This window comes from Myxocyprinus asiaticus, chromosome 25 (assembly GCF_019703515.2).
Source record: "Myxocyprinus asiaticus isolate MX2 ecotype Aquarium Trade chromosome 25, UBuf_Myxa_2, whole genome shotgun sequence".
NCBI lineage: Eukaryota > Metazoa > Chordata > Actinopteri > Cypriniformes > Catostomidae > Myxocyprinus > Myxocyprinus asiaticus.
The window spans coordinates 46,658,009-46,678,997 of record NC_059368.1 but is presented as its reverse complement, the minus strand read 5'-3'; the positions used below and the strand labels follow the sequence as shown (position 1 = coordinate 46,678,997).

Genomic DNA, 20,989 nt, shown 5'->3' with positions numbered 1-20,989 from the left:
AATAACTGGTATGACCGTCTTCCTTGGGTTTTGCTGGGGTTATGGACAGCCCCAAAAGAGGATTTGCAATTTGGTTCTGTGGAGCTGGTCTATGGGCAGATGCTCCACAATACCCAGCGATTTCATTCCTAAGACCACCACTCCTTGGTCTGCGTCTCAACAGAGCTTCACCCTGCTGGGCCAAGCTTCATCTTTCGTTCCTGGTCCTACTTCTCAACATGGGTTTTCTGCAGGCTTGGATCACGAACAATCTGTCTTCTGCCAAGTATGTGTTTGTCCAGCATGATGTGCATTGGGCTACCTGAAACCCCCCGATGGTGGACCATTCCAGGTTCTGGAGCCTGGGCACAAGATGTTCATGATTGACATAGGTGGTAGACTACAGTGCATGCCAATAGATCGCCTTAAGCCAGCCCACCATGACCTGGACCAACCAGTTGATTTGGCTGTAGCTCCCAGATGTGGACGTCCACTTTCTCTCCTGCCATCTGACCATTCTTCTGCCTGGCCTAAACAAACTGTTCCTGCAGACAACCCACCTCGGGCACCCGGTATTAGGGCTGGACGCATTATTCGAGCCCCTGAGAGACTGTCCATACCTGTTTTGGTGAATTCTGGGGAGGCCTGTGTGGCGTCATCTACATTAGCAGAATTTACATACAATTATTATTAGGAGAAAATGTTGTAGATGTTTTTCCTGTGTTGTGCAGCAGAAGAAAATTAAGTTCAAGAGTTTATGGTTCAACTGAAATAACAAGTTGACAATTACACTGGAAAAGAGCTGAGATCCCGGACAAGTCCCCCAATAATGTTATGACACTGGTTGCAGTTTAATGGTATCTGGGATCGTAACGTGAATAGAGATGCAATGCTCAGTGCTCAGTAGGCCTCTATACATCTGTGAGCCCTGTTAAGTATGTATGAGATCTGTTTATTATACATTATCCTGGAGGTTGTCTTTCATGATAGATGACATTTTTTTTCAAATGCCACCCTTTGCAGTTATAGCCTATATACGTATTTTCCTATATGCATTTCTTTGGTATTGACAGTAACACAATGGAATATGATTATAAGACATTTTTTTCTACTTCACTACCTTCAGGGGGACAATGTCTTGATAAACACCTACAGTGGAGTTTTGAAAATCTCTGATTTTGGAACTTCTAAACGTCTGGCTGGAATAAACCCCTGGACTGAAACATTTACTGGTACTGTACTAAATGCATTAACTATTATGTCTGTTAAAGTTAAATTCACCTGTGTTCCAGAGTACAGCTACACTGCAAAATCTAGCTGTTCAAAAATAAAATAGAAAATAATAGTGTAAGGTTAGTGGGGTTTATGTTTAAAACAAATGAAATATCGGCTGTAGCCCTTGATTTAAAGTTAGAGTTTGAAACAAGACCACAAAAGGTTTTTGTCTTTTTGAGAATTTGTAAACCTGCATATTTCAAACATGTAAAATCATGCTAGAGCTTGTGCACATATATTTGCATATAGTACATTTAGTTATTTTCATTTAATTGAATTTATCTTCGCTATATCTAAGTTGAAATTACTCAATTCATGCAATCACTGCGTATCGATCACTCAATTTGATCTTATAGTTTTCTAATAAAATGGACTCATTTGCACAAATTGTTTATCTTGATGTTCATCCAACCATTACTATGTCACCTATTCTAAAATGTTTTAATTAAAAGTGTTGTATTTAACACAGTTGTAAGAAACAAAACACTCTGTTTTAATGGACTGACATGGAACATGGAATTTTGAGTGTTGGAAAGAACACAACTGATGTAAGCAAACAATTTGAGAGAATGGTCTTATTGCAAAAAAATAATATAGTGTAATGTTTAGCAAAATGTGTTCTATAGGTCTAAAAATAAAATATTAAAATACTAAATATAAAATAATAAAGTATCTTATCTATATCTTATTAGAGGCTTCAGGCAATTAACTTTACTGAAATTTTTCATGATGTGTCTATTTTTCAGGTACGCTACAATATATGGCTCCTGAAATTATAGATAAAGGGCCACGTGGATACGGTAAGCCAGCAGACATCTGGTCCCTGGGCTGCACCATCATAGAGATGGCAACTGGGAAACCGCCCTTCTACGAGCTGGGTGAACCACAGGCAGCGATGTTCAAGGTCACTAGTGCTTACTCTGAATGTGCAGTAAATTTAAAGGCGAAGTGTGTCTGCCCCATTAGCGTCACCAAACGGAATTGCAAAAATAATGTTTTCAATAGGGCTGTCAATCAATGAAAATGTTGAATCTAATTAATTCCATGATGTGCTGATTCATTAATCGAATTCATCGCAATTTATCACATATTAATATTTACTGAGAAATGCCCCCAAATACAGATAATTTTGTATATAGTCATGTAAATAATTATAATACTATATAATAAATATTATAATGCAGATTAGGTAACACACATTTTGTGGCAGCAGACCAGTAAAGCCTTTACACCAGGGGTCGGCAACCTATGGCACGTGTGCCAGCATTGGCACTTGGAGGGGTAATCACTGGCATGCCAGCAATGGCGAGAGAGGAATAGACTATTTTATTTATATAAATTCTGCACCTGCATTCCAATCTACATCTTGATGTAATCTTTCCTCATGATCACGCAGCGTGTTTTCATGAGCTGAATGGGAGACTAAACAAAAAGTTAAAATGTGACGAGACTGCAGTATACCCAACAGACTCGTGCATCGCATACAAGCCATTCACGCATCACGAGCCGGCAGCGCTTCACTTTCGGTTAATTGCGCGAGTAAACGCACCCGCTTTGCTTCAGTCAGACTGCGCAGATGACAGCCTACACTCTGTGTTTCATTTGTTTCTTTTTGCTCTCAGAACAACACGTGATGTAATAAGGAAAACACCATTATTAATCCTTGAGATTTCCAACCCAGCATACAGGTACACCCTCCTTAAACCACGGTCACACTCAAAATTACATTAAATGATAAAAGATAAAACATAAACCCACATGGTGGGGTTCAAAATTCTGAGTCTATTAAAAATAGAAATGAAACCTGGAAATAAAGTTTTCGGATTTTGCAGGTGTGATTCACCGAAGGGGCTAAATTGTTGATCGGCTTGTGATGCGCGAATGGCTTGCATGCGCAGCGTGAGTCTCGTCACACTTTAATACTGTTTAGTCTCCCATTCAGCTCATGAAAACACGCTGCATGATCATGAAGGATTACATCAAGATGTAGATTGGAATGCAGGTGCGAAAAACTTCTTATAAATAAAATAGTCTGCTCCTCTCTCGCTGTTGCTTGCGTGCTAGTGATTAAATGATTACAGTGACATAATATGAGAAATATTTAAGATTCCACACAAATTCGTGATCAGTCATCAAATAAGCACATTTGTGACAATAACTTTGTTAATTCATTTTGTACAAAAAGACAGGTTTTCTTTCATTAATGCACTTAAGATGCTCTGTGAAAATTCACATGCAGGATCATGATTATATCATAATCATCAGGTTTTCACTCAAACTGTTATGCTGATAATATAATTTGTAATGAAAAATAAACGCTTAAATTAGAAAAATTGACTCATATTTTGGAAAATCACATACATGCGCATGTTTTTTTCTCATGTTTTGGGCGGGGGGGGGGGATGGGGCACAGCGATTGACCAGGAAAAAATGGCACTCCATGTCAAAAAGATTGTCAGCCCTTACTTTAGACAATACAAAGTGGCCTTACGAGACAAAATATTGTTTGTTTTATTTCTATATCACTTATAAAACAAAGAAATAATTTCTATATCATTTATCATTTAACATAAGCATAATATGTGTTGGTATGTTTGTAGAAGTGAGTATTGCACGAAATCTAAAAATAGGTAGTCTATTTTGTATTTTATTTTTTGCTTTGTACAGCACATGGGCTTTTTATGGAGGCTCTACGAGGACAGGGAGGGAATTTGTTTCTGAAATAGTTTTGTGTGCTCTCGCATTAGTTTTGCATTCCCTTGCAAAAACCATTAACCATGGTTTTAAGACAGTAACCATAGTTGAACTTTGGTATTTGAAGTAAAACCACAGTAACTTCAAAATTTACCTTGGTTTTACTACAGTAACAATATTTTAACCATAGTAATAATACAGGAAAACCAAAAATATGGTAGTAAAAAAAATCATGCATTTGTGGTTCCTATGGTTTTACTACAAATACCAATGTTCAACTATGGTTTCTAATGAAATTTGAAAATGTAGTGGTAAAAAAAACATACAATATTACTATAGTAAAACCGTGGTTCATTTATTGCAGGGGAATGCAAAACTTTTGAGAGGAAACCCTAAACTATTTCAGAAAAAATTGTCTTTCCCTCTGGTAACTGTAAATATAATTTGAATAATAGTTATCCCTTTAACAGAGGATCCCAAAAATCCTTTAGCCTTCCAAGAAATCGTGGAATAGATCAGTGACCCACCAGCGTTTTTCACAAGTAATATTTTATGATTAACTCTCAATATTATTTTGAATCATTTCAACATAATGTTTATATAACATGTATAAAAAAATTTGAAAATACAATTTTTATTCCTCAAAAAAGCATTCCATTTACAATATGGGCTCTGGAGTGAAATTAACAATTCATCAGAAAAATAAATAATTTGAAAAATTACTGCGTTGACATTCTAATTGAGTTTGTGTCATGTTTGCTTTGAATGAACTTTCACCTCAACGAACAGTATAAATAATGTGAAAAGCATTTTACGTAAGGAAATGTCTTTTAAAATAATACCTTTGAACCCCCTGCAGTATTAGCCCAGACTTTAGAAAATACTGTTAAATAGGGTTGTGCTGGTGTGTTTGTGTAGGTCGGAATGTTTAAGATTCATCCGGAGATTCCCGACTCCATGTCCACCGAAGCCAAAGCGTTTATCCTGCGCTGTTTCGAGCCAGATCCAGACAGCAGAGCCGCAGCAAACAATCTACTCACTCACGAATTCCTGACTGTCATGTCACGCAAGAAACGATCAAAGGGCAAGAGTTTCACAGGTGTGTTATATGCACGTTAGAGTTCTGTTCTAATAACATCATACAGTAGAATTAACGGTTGTAAACTTTACAACAAAGTCCTGTAATGGTTCTATGTACAGTGTTGGTCATTTGACACATACATTAAAACTGAATGATTACCATATTCATTACACCATGGAATTTATGTGGTACTGTAGGAAATTTAAGCAATTTAAGGTAATGTAAGGTAATTTAAAGAATGCCATGGTAGATTTTTGTTGATGAAACAAAGTGGGATAGTATGAGCCCAGTATTTAGTCTTCTTAATTTGTGAATGACATCTTATTGTGTTTTTTTAACAGCTCTGACACCAGAACCTGGTGAGTCTTGTTTATTGTCTACATTATTTTGCATGCTTTTATGAATAACCATAGTCATATTCAGATAGGATTAGTTTTATATCAGGCTTGTAAAAATCAGATTTGATGTGTTTTTGTCCTGTTCAGACTACAAAAACCTAAATGGATTTAATATCAGATTCAGATCTTCAGAAAATCCGATTGTTTTCTGCCTGTGTGAACTAAGCCAAAGAGAAATATGTCATTTATATTGATTATTTGGATGCATATTGAATACGTCATTGCCACATTTCTTATGAAATTTTAGACGGAGTCGTGTCTCCGGTGTAGTCTTAAAGAAATCACCACTGGTGTATAATTAACAGTAATGAAGGGTATTTCTGCTGGTCAATTGTTGTAGAGTACTTGCGCAGCATATCTCTGCCTGTTCCTGTGGTGGTTGAGGACACTAGCAGCAGCAGTGAGTATGGATCTGTGTCGCCTGACAATGAGCTCTGCTTGAACCCCTTCAACTTCAAGCCCAGCACCAAGTGCTACAGTGAGAGAGAGGTCAAAGGTCACTGCTCGCTCTTCCTGAGGTCAGTAGAGAGAATTATGATTCATTCTACCATAAAGATATTTCATTTAATTTAACCTTTGACTAGGGCTGGGTAAAAATATTAATTTGTCCAATTAATCGCAATCTTCATTTGAAGGACCTCGATATCTCAATTTCCCAAGATGGATCTTTCACTCTAGGCGCAACCCTCTACAATAAGAGTAAATCACTCACATATGTGACTAGAAATGTGTGTGATTCTCCACTGGCTGGTCAATGTTGAGATTGCTCTCAGCAGTGATTGAGTAGTGTAGTGGTGCAGAAGTTCAGCAGCGAGATCCTTTCACTGCGTGTTTGGTTTGACTCGTTCCGTCTGTCCAAAGACAAGATCCACGCAATCCATTTGTCTCTTTTAATATCCTTTCTGTTCTTTACAGTACATTGTTAATCAAAATCAACTAAATTAGAAATACTTATTTCTAATTACACATAGGATGAATGCGATAAAGAAGCCATTCGACTCTTAACTGAAACACGTTTGTGAGACACTCGCAACTGACGCTATTCTTAAAGAGACAGTTCCGTTTTAGCACTTGTTCTGCATCTCAGTTTAAATACTTGTATACAAATTATGCATGTAAACAATGAACATGTAACAAAATATGTATATGCAATATAATATATACAATTCAATTTTTTAATGTTGGAATACATACATTTGTACATTTTTAAAAAGCTAAAATGTGACAAAGGTTATGAAAAACTAATGACAGAATAAAATGTGTGAAGTTAATATTTTTGTAATGTGTCAAGTTAGAAGGTCCCCTGTATGATGTACGTCATCTCAGATGTGTCCTCTGCAGAACACAAATGAAGATTTTTAGAAGAATATTTCAGCTCTGTAGGTCCATACAATGCAGAGCTGAGATATTCTTCTAAAAATCTTTGTTTGTGTTCAGCAGAAGAAAGAAAGTCATACACATCATGGACATTATAACTGAAATATACCCAAATGAAATCAAATTGAAATTGGAATAGATTCGAGATCCTGTGAATCAGAATTGAAGCAGGAAATCTGTATCAATGCCCAGCCCTACTTGTGATGCTATTTTCTTTATAGTTGATATGTGTAGTGTTCTTGTCTGTTTGTGCACTAAAGGGATTTTTGATATTACTTTTAATCCTGGATTAACCTCTTTTTTAAACACCAGATTAAGGCTACTTTTAACCTTGTAATAAGCAATGTTTCACACATGTGATTCTGAATCAGGGTTAGCGATGCTTTTAACGATGGGTTATGAAGCGCTGCTCTGAATTGTTCCAACGCTTCTCCATGAGAAACTGGTGTGCTAGAATGGTTCAGCAGATAGCCAATCAGAAACTGCCTCATGTGTTTGTCTCATTAAATATTCATGTGCTTTGTACTGTCACAGGGAAACACGCACACAAAAAAAAATTAACAGTATATATATATATTTATTCATTTATTTTTTGTAGTATGTTCCATGGTCATGAAAAAATATGAGAGAATTTTAGGATTGTGATTTTCAGGCCTGAAAAAGTAATGGAAATTATTCATGTTAAACGACATGAAGTGGTCATGGATATTTCGATAGTAATTTTTTTTCTGGTTCAGCTCTGTTCTAATGTGTCTGTATCTGCTAGAAATTGCTATTTGTGAGTCTAATCTCTGTTAAAATTATTATTTTATTTTTTTATTTTTTTGGTTAATCCTCATCCGGTAGTAATGGAAAAATCATGGAAAGTCATTGGTCAAAAGGTGTAGGAACCTTGTGTTTCAGAATGCTTAAAAGGAATATTCCAGATTCAATAAAGTTGAGCTCAAACTAATAAACCAAGGTGGAGGGTTAAGGATCAGACGGGGTTAACAATTTCACATGTGTGAGTTGACTGTTAGTAAACATGTCAGATATGTTCCTGGTGTTGTAGTATTCCAGTGGAGAACTTTGAAGACCACAGCGCTCCACCGTCCCCAGAGGAGAAAGACTCGGGTTTCTTCATGCTGAGGAAGGACAGTGAGCGGAGAGCCACGTTACACCGAATCCTCACTGAAGACAAAGAAAAGATAGTGCTGCACCTGCAGGAGGCGCTCACACAGGTCATCTCGCACTCAAACTGTTCATGTGTTGCACAGCTTTGCTCAAAATGTATTTTGTTCTCTTTCAAACATCTGTTTAAGTGCTGAATGAAACGTCCGGTCACAGCGACTGTTCGATAAAGTCCATTATAAAAAAGATAGTAAATCTCCTGGATACGGCATTCCAGTCGTTTTAAAACAGACAATATAGTAATGACAAAATGACATGAAACACAATGCTTACAGGCTGCAGGCTTGCTGTTGGGTCTGATGTAGTTTGCTTAGAGGTCTGCACGGGCCTTAAAATGAAACCCGAACCCGAAGTCCTACTTGAAAAACTGACCCGAACCCGGCCTGAAACCTATTGGGTTCTCGGGGCCCGTCGGGCCCGGCTCGGGTTGCAGACCTCTTAAGTTTGCTCTGTCCCTTCCTTCAAAAACTACTTGGCCTTTATTTGCCATCTCTGCAGGGCTCTGAGGAAACTAAACTGAAGCATCAGCATATCTCCACACTGGTGGCAAGTCTGGCAGATTTTGTGAGGATGGCAGACAGAAAAATAATCGCCAGCACCCTCTCTCAACTTAAACTGGAGCTCGACTTTGATAGCGCAGCGATCAGCCAACTGCAGGTGGCGCTGTTTGGCTTTCAGGACGGGGTGAGCATCTTGTCAAAGTTTCGTTTATAAGTTTGTATGTTTCAGTTATCAGTCAGCATGACATCGAAATTGAGCCTATTTACCTTCTTAAACGTGCACCAAGTAATTTTCTGCCAAAAAAGGAAATGATTATTTCTTTCAAAAGTATGTTTCAAATGATGCACACTCAGTGTTGGAGAGTCGTTAACTGTAAGTAGAGATGCTAATGTAATTACATTTTTCAGTTGCGTGATAGCAGTTCAGATATTTTCACAATAGTTCAGCTTTTCAGGCAACATTTTCCAGCGAGTAGCACTGTAGATTCACAAAATGCTTCGTTTGTCACACTGTATTGTGTAAAAAAAGTTTCAGTAAAGAAACAGAATCATTTAAAAGAATCACTTCTTTCACACAGTTCATGTAAATGTGCCGGTTAAAATAAACGATTCCCTTATATGCAGCATTGGAAACTTTGATTCATTTTAGTCAGTCGGATCTGTCTGACGGTTCATGTAAATGAACTAGTTCAGATAAATGATTCACTGATTCACTTGAACCCCGTGCAGCCTTAAAAGGACTTTGCCTTCTTTTTTGAAATGATTTTTTAGTGTATTCAGTTTTAGTTTAATGTTGTCACTCTGTTTGTTTAACCCTTATGAAAATTAACCATGGTAACTGTGGTTCTACTAATTTTGTAGAAATCATGGTTAATATAAAGGTTTTTATATTAATGCAACATAACCAAAAAATTACTCAGTGCACCTTTAACACATGTTCTTTGTCTCATTGTGCACGATTCATCAGTTCATGCTATTCCGTAATCTTTCCTTAACCTCCTAAAACCTGAGCGCGCCTTCTGTGCATTTTTCATTTCCCTTTTTGATTTGTAACTAGTTGCACCTAATAAACAAGAAAAACAAATCTAAAACAAATAGTTTTACTAAAAATGTATGTCCACAAAAGTGGACAGTGGGACTAATTTGTGAAATTGTAAATAATATCAAGCTATAGAAAGTCAGATTTTTTCCAGGAGTGTTGGATATCATTTTTTTAGACTTTACAGACATTACAGCTGATTTTCTATAAAGCTGAATAATTCATTCTGATTCAAAGTAATGTCCAGCATCATCCAATCACTGCTAACCATGTTAAAATAAAATGATACATTATAAATTCTGAATCTATGTACTGATTATCATTGTCACATGTCTGTCAAACATGTTGAGTGATCCAAACATCATCTGCAGCCTGAAACTGAATTATAAGATGATGCTCCCTTGCTCCCTATTTAGTGAATGACTTAACCTCCAGTGTGCTGTCTGTCTGCACTGGTCTCAGAACAGTTTGAAATGCACCTTATTTTCATCCTAACTCCATATAAAGCCTCTGAGAGACACATTTTTCAGCTTTTGCATGAATACATTTATTCTCAATGTGTAAATACACAGTAAATATATAGGAATGCATTTATTCATGTTAACGAATAGAACCATATTGAACAGTGATAACAAAATAAAATATAACAGAATTTATATTAAATTATGTGTTAATGTTGAAAATTATTTAAAATAATTAACGTTTTGTTTTTGTTTTTCAACTTTTGAGGGAATGCGTCCTAATTTCCACGTATGTGGACTTCATGTTTATCAGCGCGTTGACGTGAGAGAAATGAATGGATTTTTTAAAGCAGCATATCAAATGAACCTAGAGACGTTACTCTTTACAACCAGTCAGGTTTCAATGAAAAACGTAAAGATGTTTCTTACCAGAGGCACTTTTGTTGGATCTGTGCCCGTAGGAGTGCTTCACGAAAAGTGTCATCATGTTGTTGTGTCACGTGATACGGTGCACCAGAAGTTTAACCCTTAAATGGCAGTGTAGAGTCTTGCGAACAGTACTCAGTCAGTTTTAATTCATTTAAATTATGCATTGCGTATAGTGAAGACAAAATACAACCCCCCCCCCCTTTTTTTTCCTGGTTGAATATCCTGTTTGACTGAGAAATGCATCACATTATGTAAGTATAGTTTGAAAAGGCCATTTCATGTTGACTTTAAAAGCTTAATAACCACTTTTTTTTCTGAATGACTTGAATGTGTCCTAAACTTCCTAAAAGAGATCTCATAAAATATGAAAAGTTATGGACTAACTTTATGTGGGTTTTGCGTGTCTCCAGGTTAATAAAGTTTTGCGGAATCACAACATAAAGCCGCACTGGATGTTCGCCCTGGATAACATCATTCGAAAGGCTGTACAGACCGCCATCGTCATATTGGTACCTGGTAAACAACAACAAGAGTTCTTTCGGTTACAAAATTGTAAAAAAATTATTTCCAGGGCTGGGTATTGATATACATTTTCCTGATTTGATTCAGATTCATTTGTGTATATTTCAGTTATAATTTTGCTTACATTTCTCAGGTAATGCTGTTAATTACACAGGCAACCTTCTAACTTGGTACATTATGAAAATATTAATTTTACAAATAAAATTTTATCATTAGTTTTTCATCATATTATCAAATTTGAGCTTTTTTTAAATGTACAAATCCATGAATTCCATCAATAATTATGATGTCATGAAAATTGCATATGTTATTTTGCATATATATATATTGTTATATGTTTATTGTTTACATGCATAATTTGTACTATTTACAAGCATCTACATTGATTTGTAGAACATGCTAAAACACACCGTCTCTTTAAGAAAAGCGGCAGTCCAGCGAGCGTCTCACAGAAGTGTTTTGGTTAAGCACACATTAACGAGAGTGAAGTCGAATGGCTTCTTTAAATGTTAAAGAACAGAAAGGATATTAAAAGAGACAACTGGATTGCGTGGATCTTGTCTTTGGACAGACGGAACGAGTCAAACCAAACACGCAGTGAAAGGATCTCGCTGCTGAACTTCTGCACCACTACACTACTCAATCACTGCTGAGAGCAATCTCAACATTGACCAGCCAGTGGAGAATCACACACATTTCTAGTCACATATGTGAGTGATTTACTCTTATTGTAGAGGGTTGCGCCTAGAGTGAAAGATCCATCTTGGGAAATTGAGATATCGAGGTCCTTCAAATGAAGATTGCGATTAATTGGAAATATTAATATTTTTACCCAGCCCTGTTTATCTCTCCTAATGTTTTTAAAGCCATAGTTCACCAGAAAAACTCAAATCTGTCATCATTTACTCACCCTAATGTCATTCCAAACACTATGATTTTCTTTTTTCCATGAAACACAATAGGAGATGTTTAGCAGAATGTTCACACTGCCCTTTTCCATATAATGAAAGTGAATAGGGACTGTGGCTGTTGACCTTCAAAGATGGAAATAAAGCTTCATAAAAGTAGTCCATGCGACTTGTGCACTATATAAGTCTTATAAATGAGCAAATGGGATTTGAGAGCTACGGCGGACAGTAGGGTTTTCAGCGAATAACTAAAATTTTGATCTGTTCCTCAAACAGAGATGTCATATTACTTCAGAAGACTTCGAGAGTCATATCGATTACTTTTATGATACTCTTTTACTTATGAAGGTGATTTGTTGTTTAGAGCTTGACAGCCCCTGGTCACCATCCACTTTCTTTGTGTGGAAAAAAGCAGCATCATGTACATTCTGCTCTAAACAAAGAGAGTCATATGGGTTTGCCCCATTGACTTCCATTGTAAGTGTCTCGCTGTAACACAGATTTGTGCTTTTTTTAAAGAAAAGGAGGAACAAGTCGAAATTAATTTCTGTGGTAATCAACATTATGCCACAGATGCTGTTGATTGAACTTAACTTGTATTGAACACGGAACATTCCTTTAACAAATACAAAGTTATTGTAAAGTGTTACCAAAAACAAATAATGAACATTTTGACTATCATAAGCTATTGTGTTCCACTGAAATAAGTCATACAGGTTTGGAACAACATGAGAGAGAGCAAATAATGACATAATTTTCATTTTGGGATGAATGAACGATTACATGTGTCGTTTGGTTGTTCACACTCAGAATTGCGTCCCCACTTCACGTTGGCGTCTGAAAGTGACCCAGCAGAGCAAGAGGACATTGATGACAACACGGTTCCTCAAGGGAATGCTGCACTCAAGGGCATAGCGCCACCTATCGCTCATGATGACACGGTGGCAACATCTGGAGTGAGCACGCTCAGTTCAACCGTCTCTCATGAGTCTCAGAGTGCTCAACGGTCCATCAGCATGGAGCTGGGCCGCATGAAGCTCCAAACCAAGAGGTGAATGCTTGCATTATATCCCCAGCTTCACACAAAAATTTAAATTCTGTTATCATTTACTCACCGTCATGTTGTTCCAAACCTGTATGACTTATTTCAGTGGAACACAATAGCATATGATAGTCAGAATGGTCATTATCTGTTTTTGGTAACACTTTACAATAACTTTGTATTTGTTAAAGGAATATTCCGGGTTCAATACAAGTTAATCTCAATCAAAAGCATCTGTGTCATAATGTTGATTACCACAGAAATTAATTTCGACTCGTCCCTCCTTTTCTTACTTCACTTACAATGGAAGTCAATGGGGTCAATTTTTGGAGGGTTTAAAAGCAGAAATGTGAAGATTATAATTTTATAAAAGTACTTATATTAATTCTTCTGTTAAAACTTATGTATTATTTAAGATGTACATTTGTTTAAATCATCGTTTACCAGGATTTCAGGGTTTACAGCATTATGTCGTCATGGCAAATAAGTTGTAAAATTGTGTTTCCACAGATGTGTTTAGTAAGTTATTTTATCACAGTAAAATCATGTTAACACACATATTGTTTATGTCTTGTGTCTATACTTTTGAAACAGTGAGTATTTTAATGTTTACAGATTGACCCCATTGACTTCCATTGTAAGTGTCTCACTGGAACACACATTTGTGATTTTTTTAAAGAAAAGGAGGGACGAGTTGAAATACATTTTTGTGGTAATTAACATTATGACACAAGTACTGTCAACTGAACTTGACTTGTATTGAACCCGGAATATTCCTTTAATGATTAATATTCTTGGTTAATGCTAATTTATGAAATTGCAATTGTTAATTGTTAGTTCATGTTAATAGTGCATTAACTAATTTTAAGGTATACAACTTTTATTAAGAAATATTGTAGTATATGTTGAAATTTACATTAGCCAAGATAATAAGTGCTGATTAAGTGTTGTTCATTGTTAGTTCATTTGAACTAATGTTAACAAAAACAACCTTATTTACCTTATACCTTATAAAGTATTAACATATTTTTTCATATAGTGAATGAATATAGGGAAAGAGACTGTTAACCTCCAAAAATGGCAAAAAAGCATCATGAAAGTAGTCTTGTGTGCTATATTCCTTTCTGAAGTCACACTCTAGCTTTGTGTGAGGAACAGGCCAAAATTTAAGTCATTATTCACTGATAATCTTCCTCTCCACTGTACCTTTCAAGTCTCATTTGCACTTTTGCATTTTTAAACACATAAATTAAAATTCTCAGAGAATGACAACATTAATTTCAGTCTGTTCCTCACACAAAGATATCGTATGACTTCAGAAGACTTCGAATATAATGCATGAGTCAGATGGACTACTTTTATGATACTTGTATGCAGTGTTAATTTTGTCAACAAAATTACTGACATAAATATTAATTGACAGATTTTTAAAATAACAAAGACGAGATGAAAAAGACACATATGACAATAATCAAATGGTTTTAATTCAAACATACTGTTGACAGAAAAATTGCTATATATTAACAATACACTAACACGGTTTATTATTTAGACTATTTACTTCAAAAATCTATAAAGAATTGCTGTAAATAATCCAGTCAAAGTATATTATGTATTTCCCCGCTGAACACCTGAACAATGAACTTCACTAACAGGTTAATTATCTCACTCAAACACATCCTATATACAGTATGTGACATCACTGTATCCACAACATAAACGTCATATCACATCTTACATCTGCACAGACAATGAAGTGAATGAACAAGTGCTTGAACTAAGTGTCGCGCTAGTCAGAATGCATAACTTGTGTCGTGAATACACCATGTCCTTAAAAACGTGTTACACGTAACATGACATACTAAACTGTCTAAACGTGAGGAGTCACTTCCAAAAGTAGCTCATATTTCAGTGTATTCAATATATGGTGTTATTTCATGAGCACAGCTTTTCTCGTGTTGTTTAATGGCACATATTCAACAGAATTATCTCTAATATGTTTGATACATGTTTAAATAATTGTAAGTAGTTTATACATTTTTCAAAACATTTGAATATTTGGTTAAAGTCTGGTCTGTTACAGTTTTGACACACATTTTTGTCATTTTGCGCATTATCGTCAACTAAAATTATTTTTGTCAACTAAAATTATATGCCATTCTGGTCAGAGTAAAATTGACTACAATTAATAAATATGACATGATGAAATATTGACTAAATTTAAAGGACAGTTTTGTCAAATAACAAAAAGTATGACTAAAATGAAAAACTGTGAAAATGAACACCGCTAAACATGGTTTTCAAACAGCTTTTTCAACCACACCTCCCGTCTTCATTGATCAAACAAACAAATAGTCCGGCCCCCAAATCACGCCATTGGTCGAGTCAATATTGTTCTGTCGGGCTGGACGGGTTACTCAAAACAAACTTTTTATAGCGCCACAGAGACAGAGTATTTACAGTTTCTGAGAAAATTAGCCCATGAATGTCTTAATTATAGTTGACTGCATATTAAGCTGTGATAGTAGAAAGTATTTTAACGGAAAAAGTTACACAGTTATCAGTCATGTCATGTACAGTATATCTCGAACCACTCTGAAAAACCCATTGACTTGCATGTGTGTTTGTGTGTGTTCTGTAGGTTGTTGGAGGAGTTAATAGAAAAGGAGAGAGAGTATCAATCCATCATACAGCAAGTCCTGGAGGAGAAAGAACAGGAGATCAAACTCTTGAAGAGTCGCTCTGTACCCATCGGTCAGTCTGATATGTGCACTAATACACACTATTAAAGGGATAGTTCACCCAACTCATCATTTATGCATCCTCATGCTGTCCCAAACTCACATGACTTCTTTCTTCTCCGGAGCACAAATCAAAAAATGTTGAAGGACACGTAATGTGTTGTTGTCTGTACAGTGCAAGTCAATGGGGTCCAAAAGTTTCCAAAGCTCCAAAAAACACATAAATGCAGCAAAAGGTAATCCATACAACTCGAGTGGTTTAATCCATGTCTTCTGAAGCAATACGGGGCATGAATATTGCAAACCTAGCAACATGAGGATGTGTAATCTAGCTTCAAATTATGATCGTGCCTTGGTGCCTTGCAAATGATGAGATTTATAGTGAAAAAAGGACTTAAATATTGATTTGTTTCTCACCCATCATATCACTTCTGAAGACGTGGATGTAACCACTGGAGTCTTATGGATTACTTTTATGATGCCTTTATGTGCTTTTTGGAGCTTCAAAGTTCTGGTCACCATTCACTTGCATTGAATAGACCAAAATAATAATAATAATAATAATTGTTCCACAAAAGAAAAAAAGTCATACGAGTTTGAGGCGGCATAAAGATAAGTCAATGATGAGAGAAATATCATTTCTGGGTGAACTGTCACTTTAAGCAACTTTGTGAATATTGCAGTTATTTTAATGCCAATTTTTTGTCCATTAATTTTCGTAAAGAGTGTCATTAGACTAGTTCTGCCGAGTATGAGACATTCATACATTTTTAAATGTATACATTAAGTGTGTATTATATATTAACTGTGTATATATTCTAGAAACTTTAAAAATAAAAACAGTTCAATAACAATTTTGTCTGGACCACTGAGTGTTGCTTTGATATTTTATATTACTGTAGTGATGAAATTACCTCTCCTGGAATGTTTTAATATTGACATCTTCATTCTAATTTTGTAGTTTTTCATTTTTGTATTTTCCATTTTGTGTTTTATTAAAATGTCACACTGAAATATATTTTAATTTTTGACCACTTAAATAAGAACATCAGGATTGTAAACACCATAAATTCATCCGTGTTTTTGTCAGATGTTCCTGCTCCCTTTGTGAACCTGAAGAGTTCAGTAGAACGACATGAAGACCAGGAACTTCTGGAATGGCTCAAATGCCATGGGGCTGATGCAGATTCTATAGAGAGGGTAACATACAATGACTATGGGACTATTTTTAAAGAAGTCATGTTACGGGGAATAATCATTTGCGATTAAAGAGCTTGAAGTGCTATGAAAACAAACTACAGCTTTAAGAACTCAAAACTGCCTCATCGTTTTTTTTTTTGTTTGTTTTTTTTTTACATGATTGCAAAAATGGCTGAACAATGATTACATTAAAACATGACATTCACATTTACACATCAGTGGCACCTATCGGGTGTTGAGAAACTTATCCAGTCATATTGAGGTAAAGGGGAGAAAGCTGGATAGAAACTATTAGCCCTAAACACCAGAAGAAGAGTACACCTTTAAATGAACAGCAGCACAAAACATGCTTTGCAATTCCAAGGATCAGAAAGAGGAACATACTGAAGTTTGAAAAACTAAATTATGACTGTTTTCAGCACTCAAAACTTAAAGGGATAGTTGGCCCAAAAATGAAAATTCTTTCATCATTTACTCATCCTCATGTCATCCCAGATGTGTATGACTTTCTTTCTTCTGCAGAACACAAATGAAGATTTTTAGAAGACTATCTCAGCTCTGTATGTCCACACAATGCAAGTGAATGGTGATCAGACTTTTGAAACTCCAAATATTAAGTCATCATAAAAGTAATCCATACGACTCCAGTGGTTTAATCCATGTCTTCTGAAGTGATATGATAGGTGTTAGTGAGAAACAGATCAATATTTAAGGAAATGTTTTGTTATAAATTCTCCTTGCTCAGTAGGAGGCGATATGCATGAAGAATGTGAAAGTGGAGATTGACTGAACAGGGAGGAGAAATTATAGTAAAAATTGATCTGTCTCTCACCCACACATATCATATAGCTTCTGAAGACATGGATAAAACCACTGGAGTCTTATGGATTACTTTTATGCTGCATTTATGTGCTTTTTGGAGCTTCACATTTTTTTGGCATTGTATGGACCTACAGAGCTGAAATATTCTTCTAAAAATCTTCATTTGTGTTCAGCAGAAGAAAGAAAGTCATACACATCTGGGATGACATGAGGGTGAGTAAATGATGAGAGAATTTTCATTTTTTGGTGAACTATCCCTTTAAGTAACATTATAACTGTAAATAATAAAACAAAATGAATGACATGACCCCTTTAATAGTGTGATCTTATTTACAAGATTACAATATATTATGAAATTATCAGATAATAATAACACATTTTTTATTTTTTTTTCATATCATAGGTTATATCAGAAGATTACACCCTTGATGACATCCTCAATTATGTCACAAGGGACGACTTGAAGACTTTAAGATTTCGGTACATAGACAATTCTGAAATTCTGTTCTATATTTCTATATTCTATATTTTATTAAAAAATATATATATATTAAAAATCAGTAGTCCTGGCTTTCTTCTGCGACTCACTAAAAGTGTGAATCTCTCAAAATCTGTCAAGAACACGTCCGGTTCATATTTCACCCCCAAATCAAAAGAAAGCAATAAGAAATGATACTTTACATAAAAAAGAGCCTATTTTTAGGATCATTAAGATTATTTTGCATTGTGATATTGTTTTCTTGAGACTTAAGTACATGCTACCAGCACCCATCTCAATTGCCAGTAGCTTTGCTGTAATGTGAAATCTCATATATTATATATTACTTACAATTGTGTACAGGCTACATCATGGTAATGTTTGATCTACTGAATTTAGTTTATGCTGATTTTGATTACAAATAAAATCATTTTGTCCTTTACTTTTACTATTTTATTTATTTATTTATATATTTTATGAGAATGAGATGGGTTTATTCTCGCATTGCTTTAATGACAATTTGAAGGGGAAACATGTTTAATTGTCTGTCATGACATTATGTCACAGTGGAAAACATGTGAATAGTCCTTGTTTTTTTCTTTTGAATTTGGGGTGAAATATGACCTGGACATTCTCTGAATGTTCACCCAAATTCACCTTCACTTTGTAAAATATAAAGAGGCGATTAGTAGTGTGTGATTGTGTTTCTTTGTGTTTCCAGAGGTGGAATTCTGTGTAAACTCTGGAACGCGATCACAGCGCACAGAAAAAAGCCTGGCTGAAGACGACAGCGGCGTTACACAAGTATTTTGCTGTCCTGACCCAATCCACTGGGATCAATTATTCTTCAGGAATCTTAACATTCTGATGACATGTGTCAACATTTGTTTGTGAAAATGCAGTTTTATTTTTCATGTTTGTTTACAGAAACTTGTCTTGACCTGCCTGAGAACCTTTTACTGCCAGATTTCTTTGAAGGAAAAGACACTGAAACCACACACACAAACACATATATTTGATACATTTACAGTTATACAGTTATTTACCTTTTTAGCTAAACTATTCTGAGTAATGACTATGAAGATACCATAATCAATCAAATCCCTAACAAAATAGATATGGTGGCTATTAATATATACTGTAAACAGCTCTGAAAAGATACATTTCTAAGATTTTAAGTCAATTACACAATGTTTCCGTATCTACAAGCAGCCTTAACAGAGAATATTACAGTTTGAAGTGTTTACTTTTATTTATTCAGCACAAACCTATTTATCAAAGGTTACATTTTAGAAATGGGCTATTTTAGTAAAGATTAATGTTATTGCAACTGTCTGGTTCAATCATAAATCATAGCACTTAATAAAGTATCTAATAGTACCTATTCTGGTCATTGCATTTCAATGATGATTTATTGTCATGATAAATGTTTGTGTGATCAATGTTTGCATATTGAAAATTGGGATGTTATACCATGTAGGCCCTTCAATTTTTGGAGCAAATAAAATAATTTTCAAAACAAAAACAACAACAAAATGTTTTATTCTCTTTGTTATTATTCCAGCTAGTAATAATACCATGATGATACAAATCTTAAAGTCTTGGCTAAATAGAGTAATATCCTTTTCAGCAAAATTGAAATGGCAAAACAATTACAAACAATTGCTAAAAGATAAAAAAAGGGTAACAGAAATATGTCAAACTGTTTTGACCAATACATATTGTAATTAATAAATAGTTTTAAAAAGTGTTATAAATTATGTGCTATAAATTTATGACATTTAAAACACGTGACAACTTGCCCTAACCAGACATTTATGAAAAATACACTGAAAACAGTAACCTTTTAGTTACAAACTACCGGTACTTTAAAATAAGGTTAAATCTGTTAACATTAGTTAACGACATAAGATAACATGAACTAACAATGAACAATAATTGTAAAGCACTTAGTAATCTTGGGTAATATTACCGGTAATTGCAATATTGATAATTTTTTTTTTTTTTTTTTTTAAAGTTAGATGTGCTAACGTGAGTTAATACATTATGAACTAACAATGAACAATTACATTATGATAACACTTTACAATAACGTTTTTTATGTTAACATTAGTTAACAACGTTAGTTAACATGAAAAAACAAGGAACAATACTTTTACAGCATTTATTAATCTTGGTTAATATTAATTTCAACATATACTAATTCATTTAAAAAAAAATCTAAAGTTACATGTATATGTTAACATTAGTTAATGCATTATGAACTAACAATTAATAATTGTATTTTTATTGGCTAATATGATCTAAGATTCACTGCATTAACTAATGTTAACAAATAGAACTTTACTGTAAAGTGTTACCAATATTAACAAAATAAATAACATGAACTAAGAATATTAAATACTGTAAACATATATTGTTCATTGTTAGTTCATGATACCTAATGCATTTACTTATGTTAACAAATTTAACCACATTATAAAGTGTAAGTATACATTTCTGAGATCATCCAATAAACTTCTCGTGTTACGTGAGGAATAAAGGAAGGCTTTCTTGGAAGAACCACAACATTTTCTTGTTCCCAGACTTTGCGAATTCGACAAGAGAGAAACGTGATCAATTGAAGGAATGCAAAAAACATGTACATCAACGGAAGGTCAATTTTGCACTGATGTTTCTGGCCAAATTGAGAATAGATACTAAGGATGGCCGCAAAATATTTACATGCCCGCAGCAAGCGATGTCTTTCATAAAGTCAATGGAGTAAGTCATTGTGTGATACTGTCTATGCAGCCGAGTGGACCGACTCACTGAACATTCACTTGACCATCCGAGGAACTGAGCGCCTTTTGTTTCTTTTTGTGCTGGTTTCG

The 20,989-nt window shown here is 34.9% G+C and overlaps 1 protein-coding gene across 5 annotated transcripts in view; it reads left to right on the top strand.

The window, feature by feature from the left end:
- The window catches only part of map3k5 (mitogen-activated protein kinase kinase kinase 5), a 95,742-nt gene extending 76,102 nt beyond the window's left edge, over window positions 1–19,640 (top strand). Inside the window, exons 18-31 of one of the 5 annotated variants that reach the window (XM_051655321.1) lie at window positions 1,106–1,211; window positions 2,001–2,158; window positions 4,867–5,047; window positions 5,371–5,388; window positions 5,768–5,945; window positions 7,856–8,024; window positions 8,473–8,658; window positions 10,814–10,919; window positions 12,644–12,884; window positions 15,517–15,629; window positions 16,707–16,816; window positions 18,042–18,118; window positions 18,838–18,920; window positions 19,044–19,640. In XM_051655321.1, the coding sequence (XP_051511281.1) occupies window positions 1,106–1,211; window positions 2,001–2,158; window positions 4,867–5,047; window positions 5,371–5,388; window positions 5,768–5,945; window positions 7,856–8,024; window positions 8,473–8,658; window positions 10,814–10,919; window positions 12,644–12,884; window positions 15,517–15,629; window positions 16,707–16,816; window positions 18,042–18,118; window positions 18,838–18,898 (1,704 nt within the window). In that variant the 3' untranslated portion in view covers window positions 18,899–18,920; window positions 19,044–19,640. Of the gene's footprint in view, window positions 1–1,105; window positions 1,212–2,000; window positions 2,159–4,866; window positions 5,048–5,370; window positions 5,389–5,767; window positions 5,946–7,855; window positions 8,025–8,472; window positions 8,659–10,813; window positions 10,920–12,643; window positions 12,885–15,516; window positions 15,630–16,706; window positions 16,817–18,041; window positions 18,119–18,837 lie in introns of those variants that run through there. The other 4 variants (XR_007893060.1, XM_051655320.1, XM_051655323.1 and 1 more) reach the window with 4 other exon arrangements.
- Window positions 19,641–20,989: the final 1,349 nt, after the last annotated feature.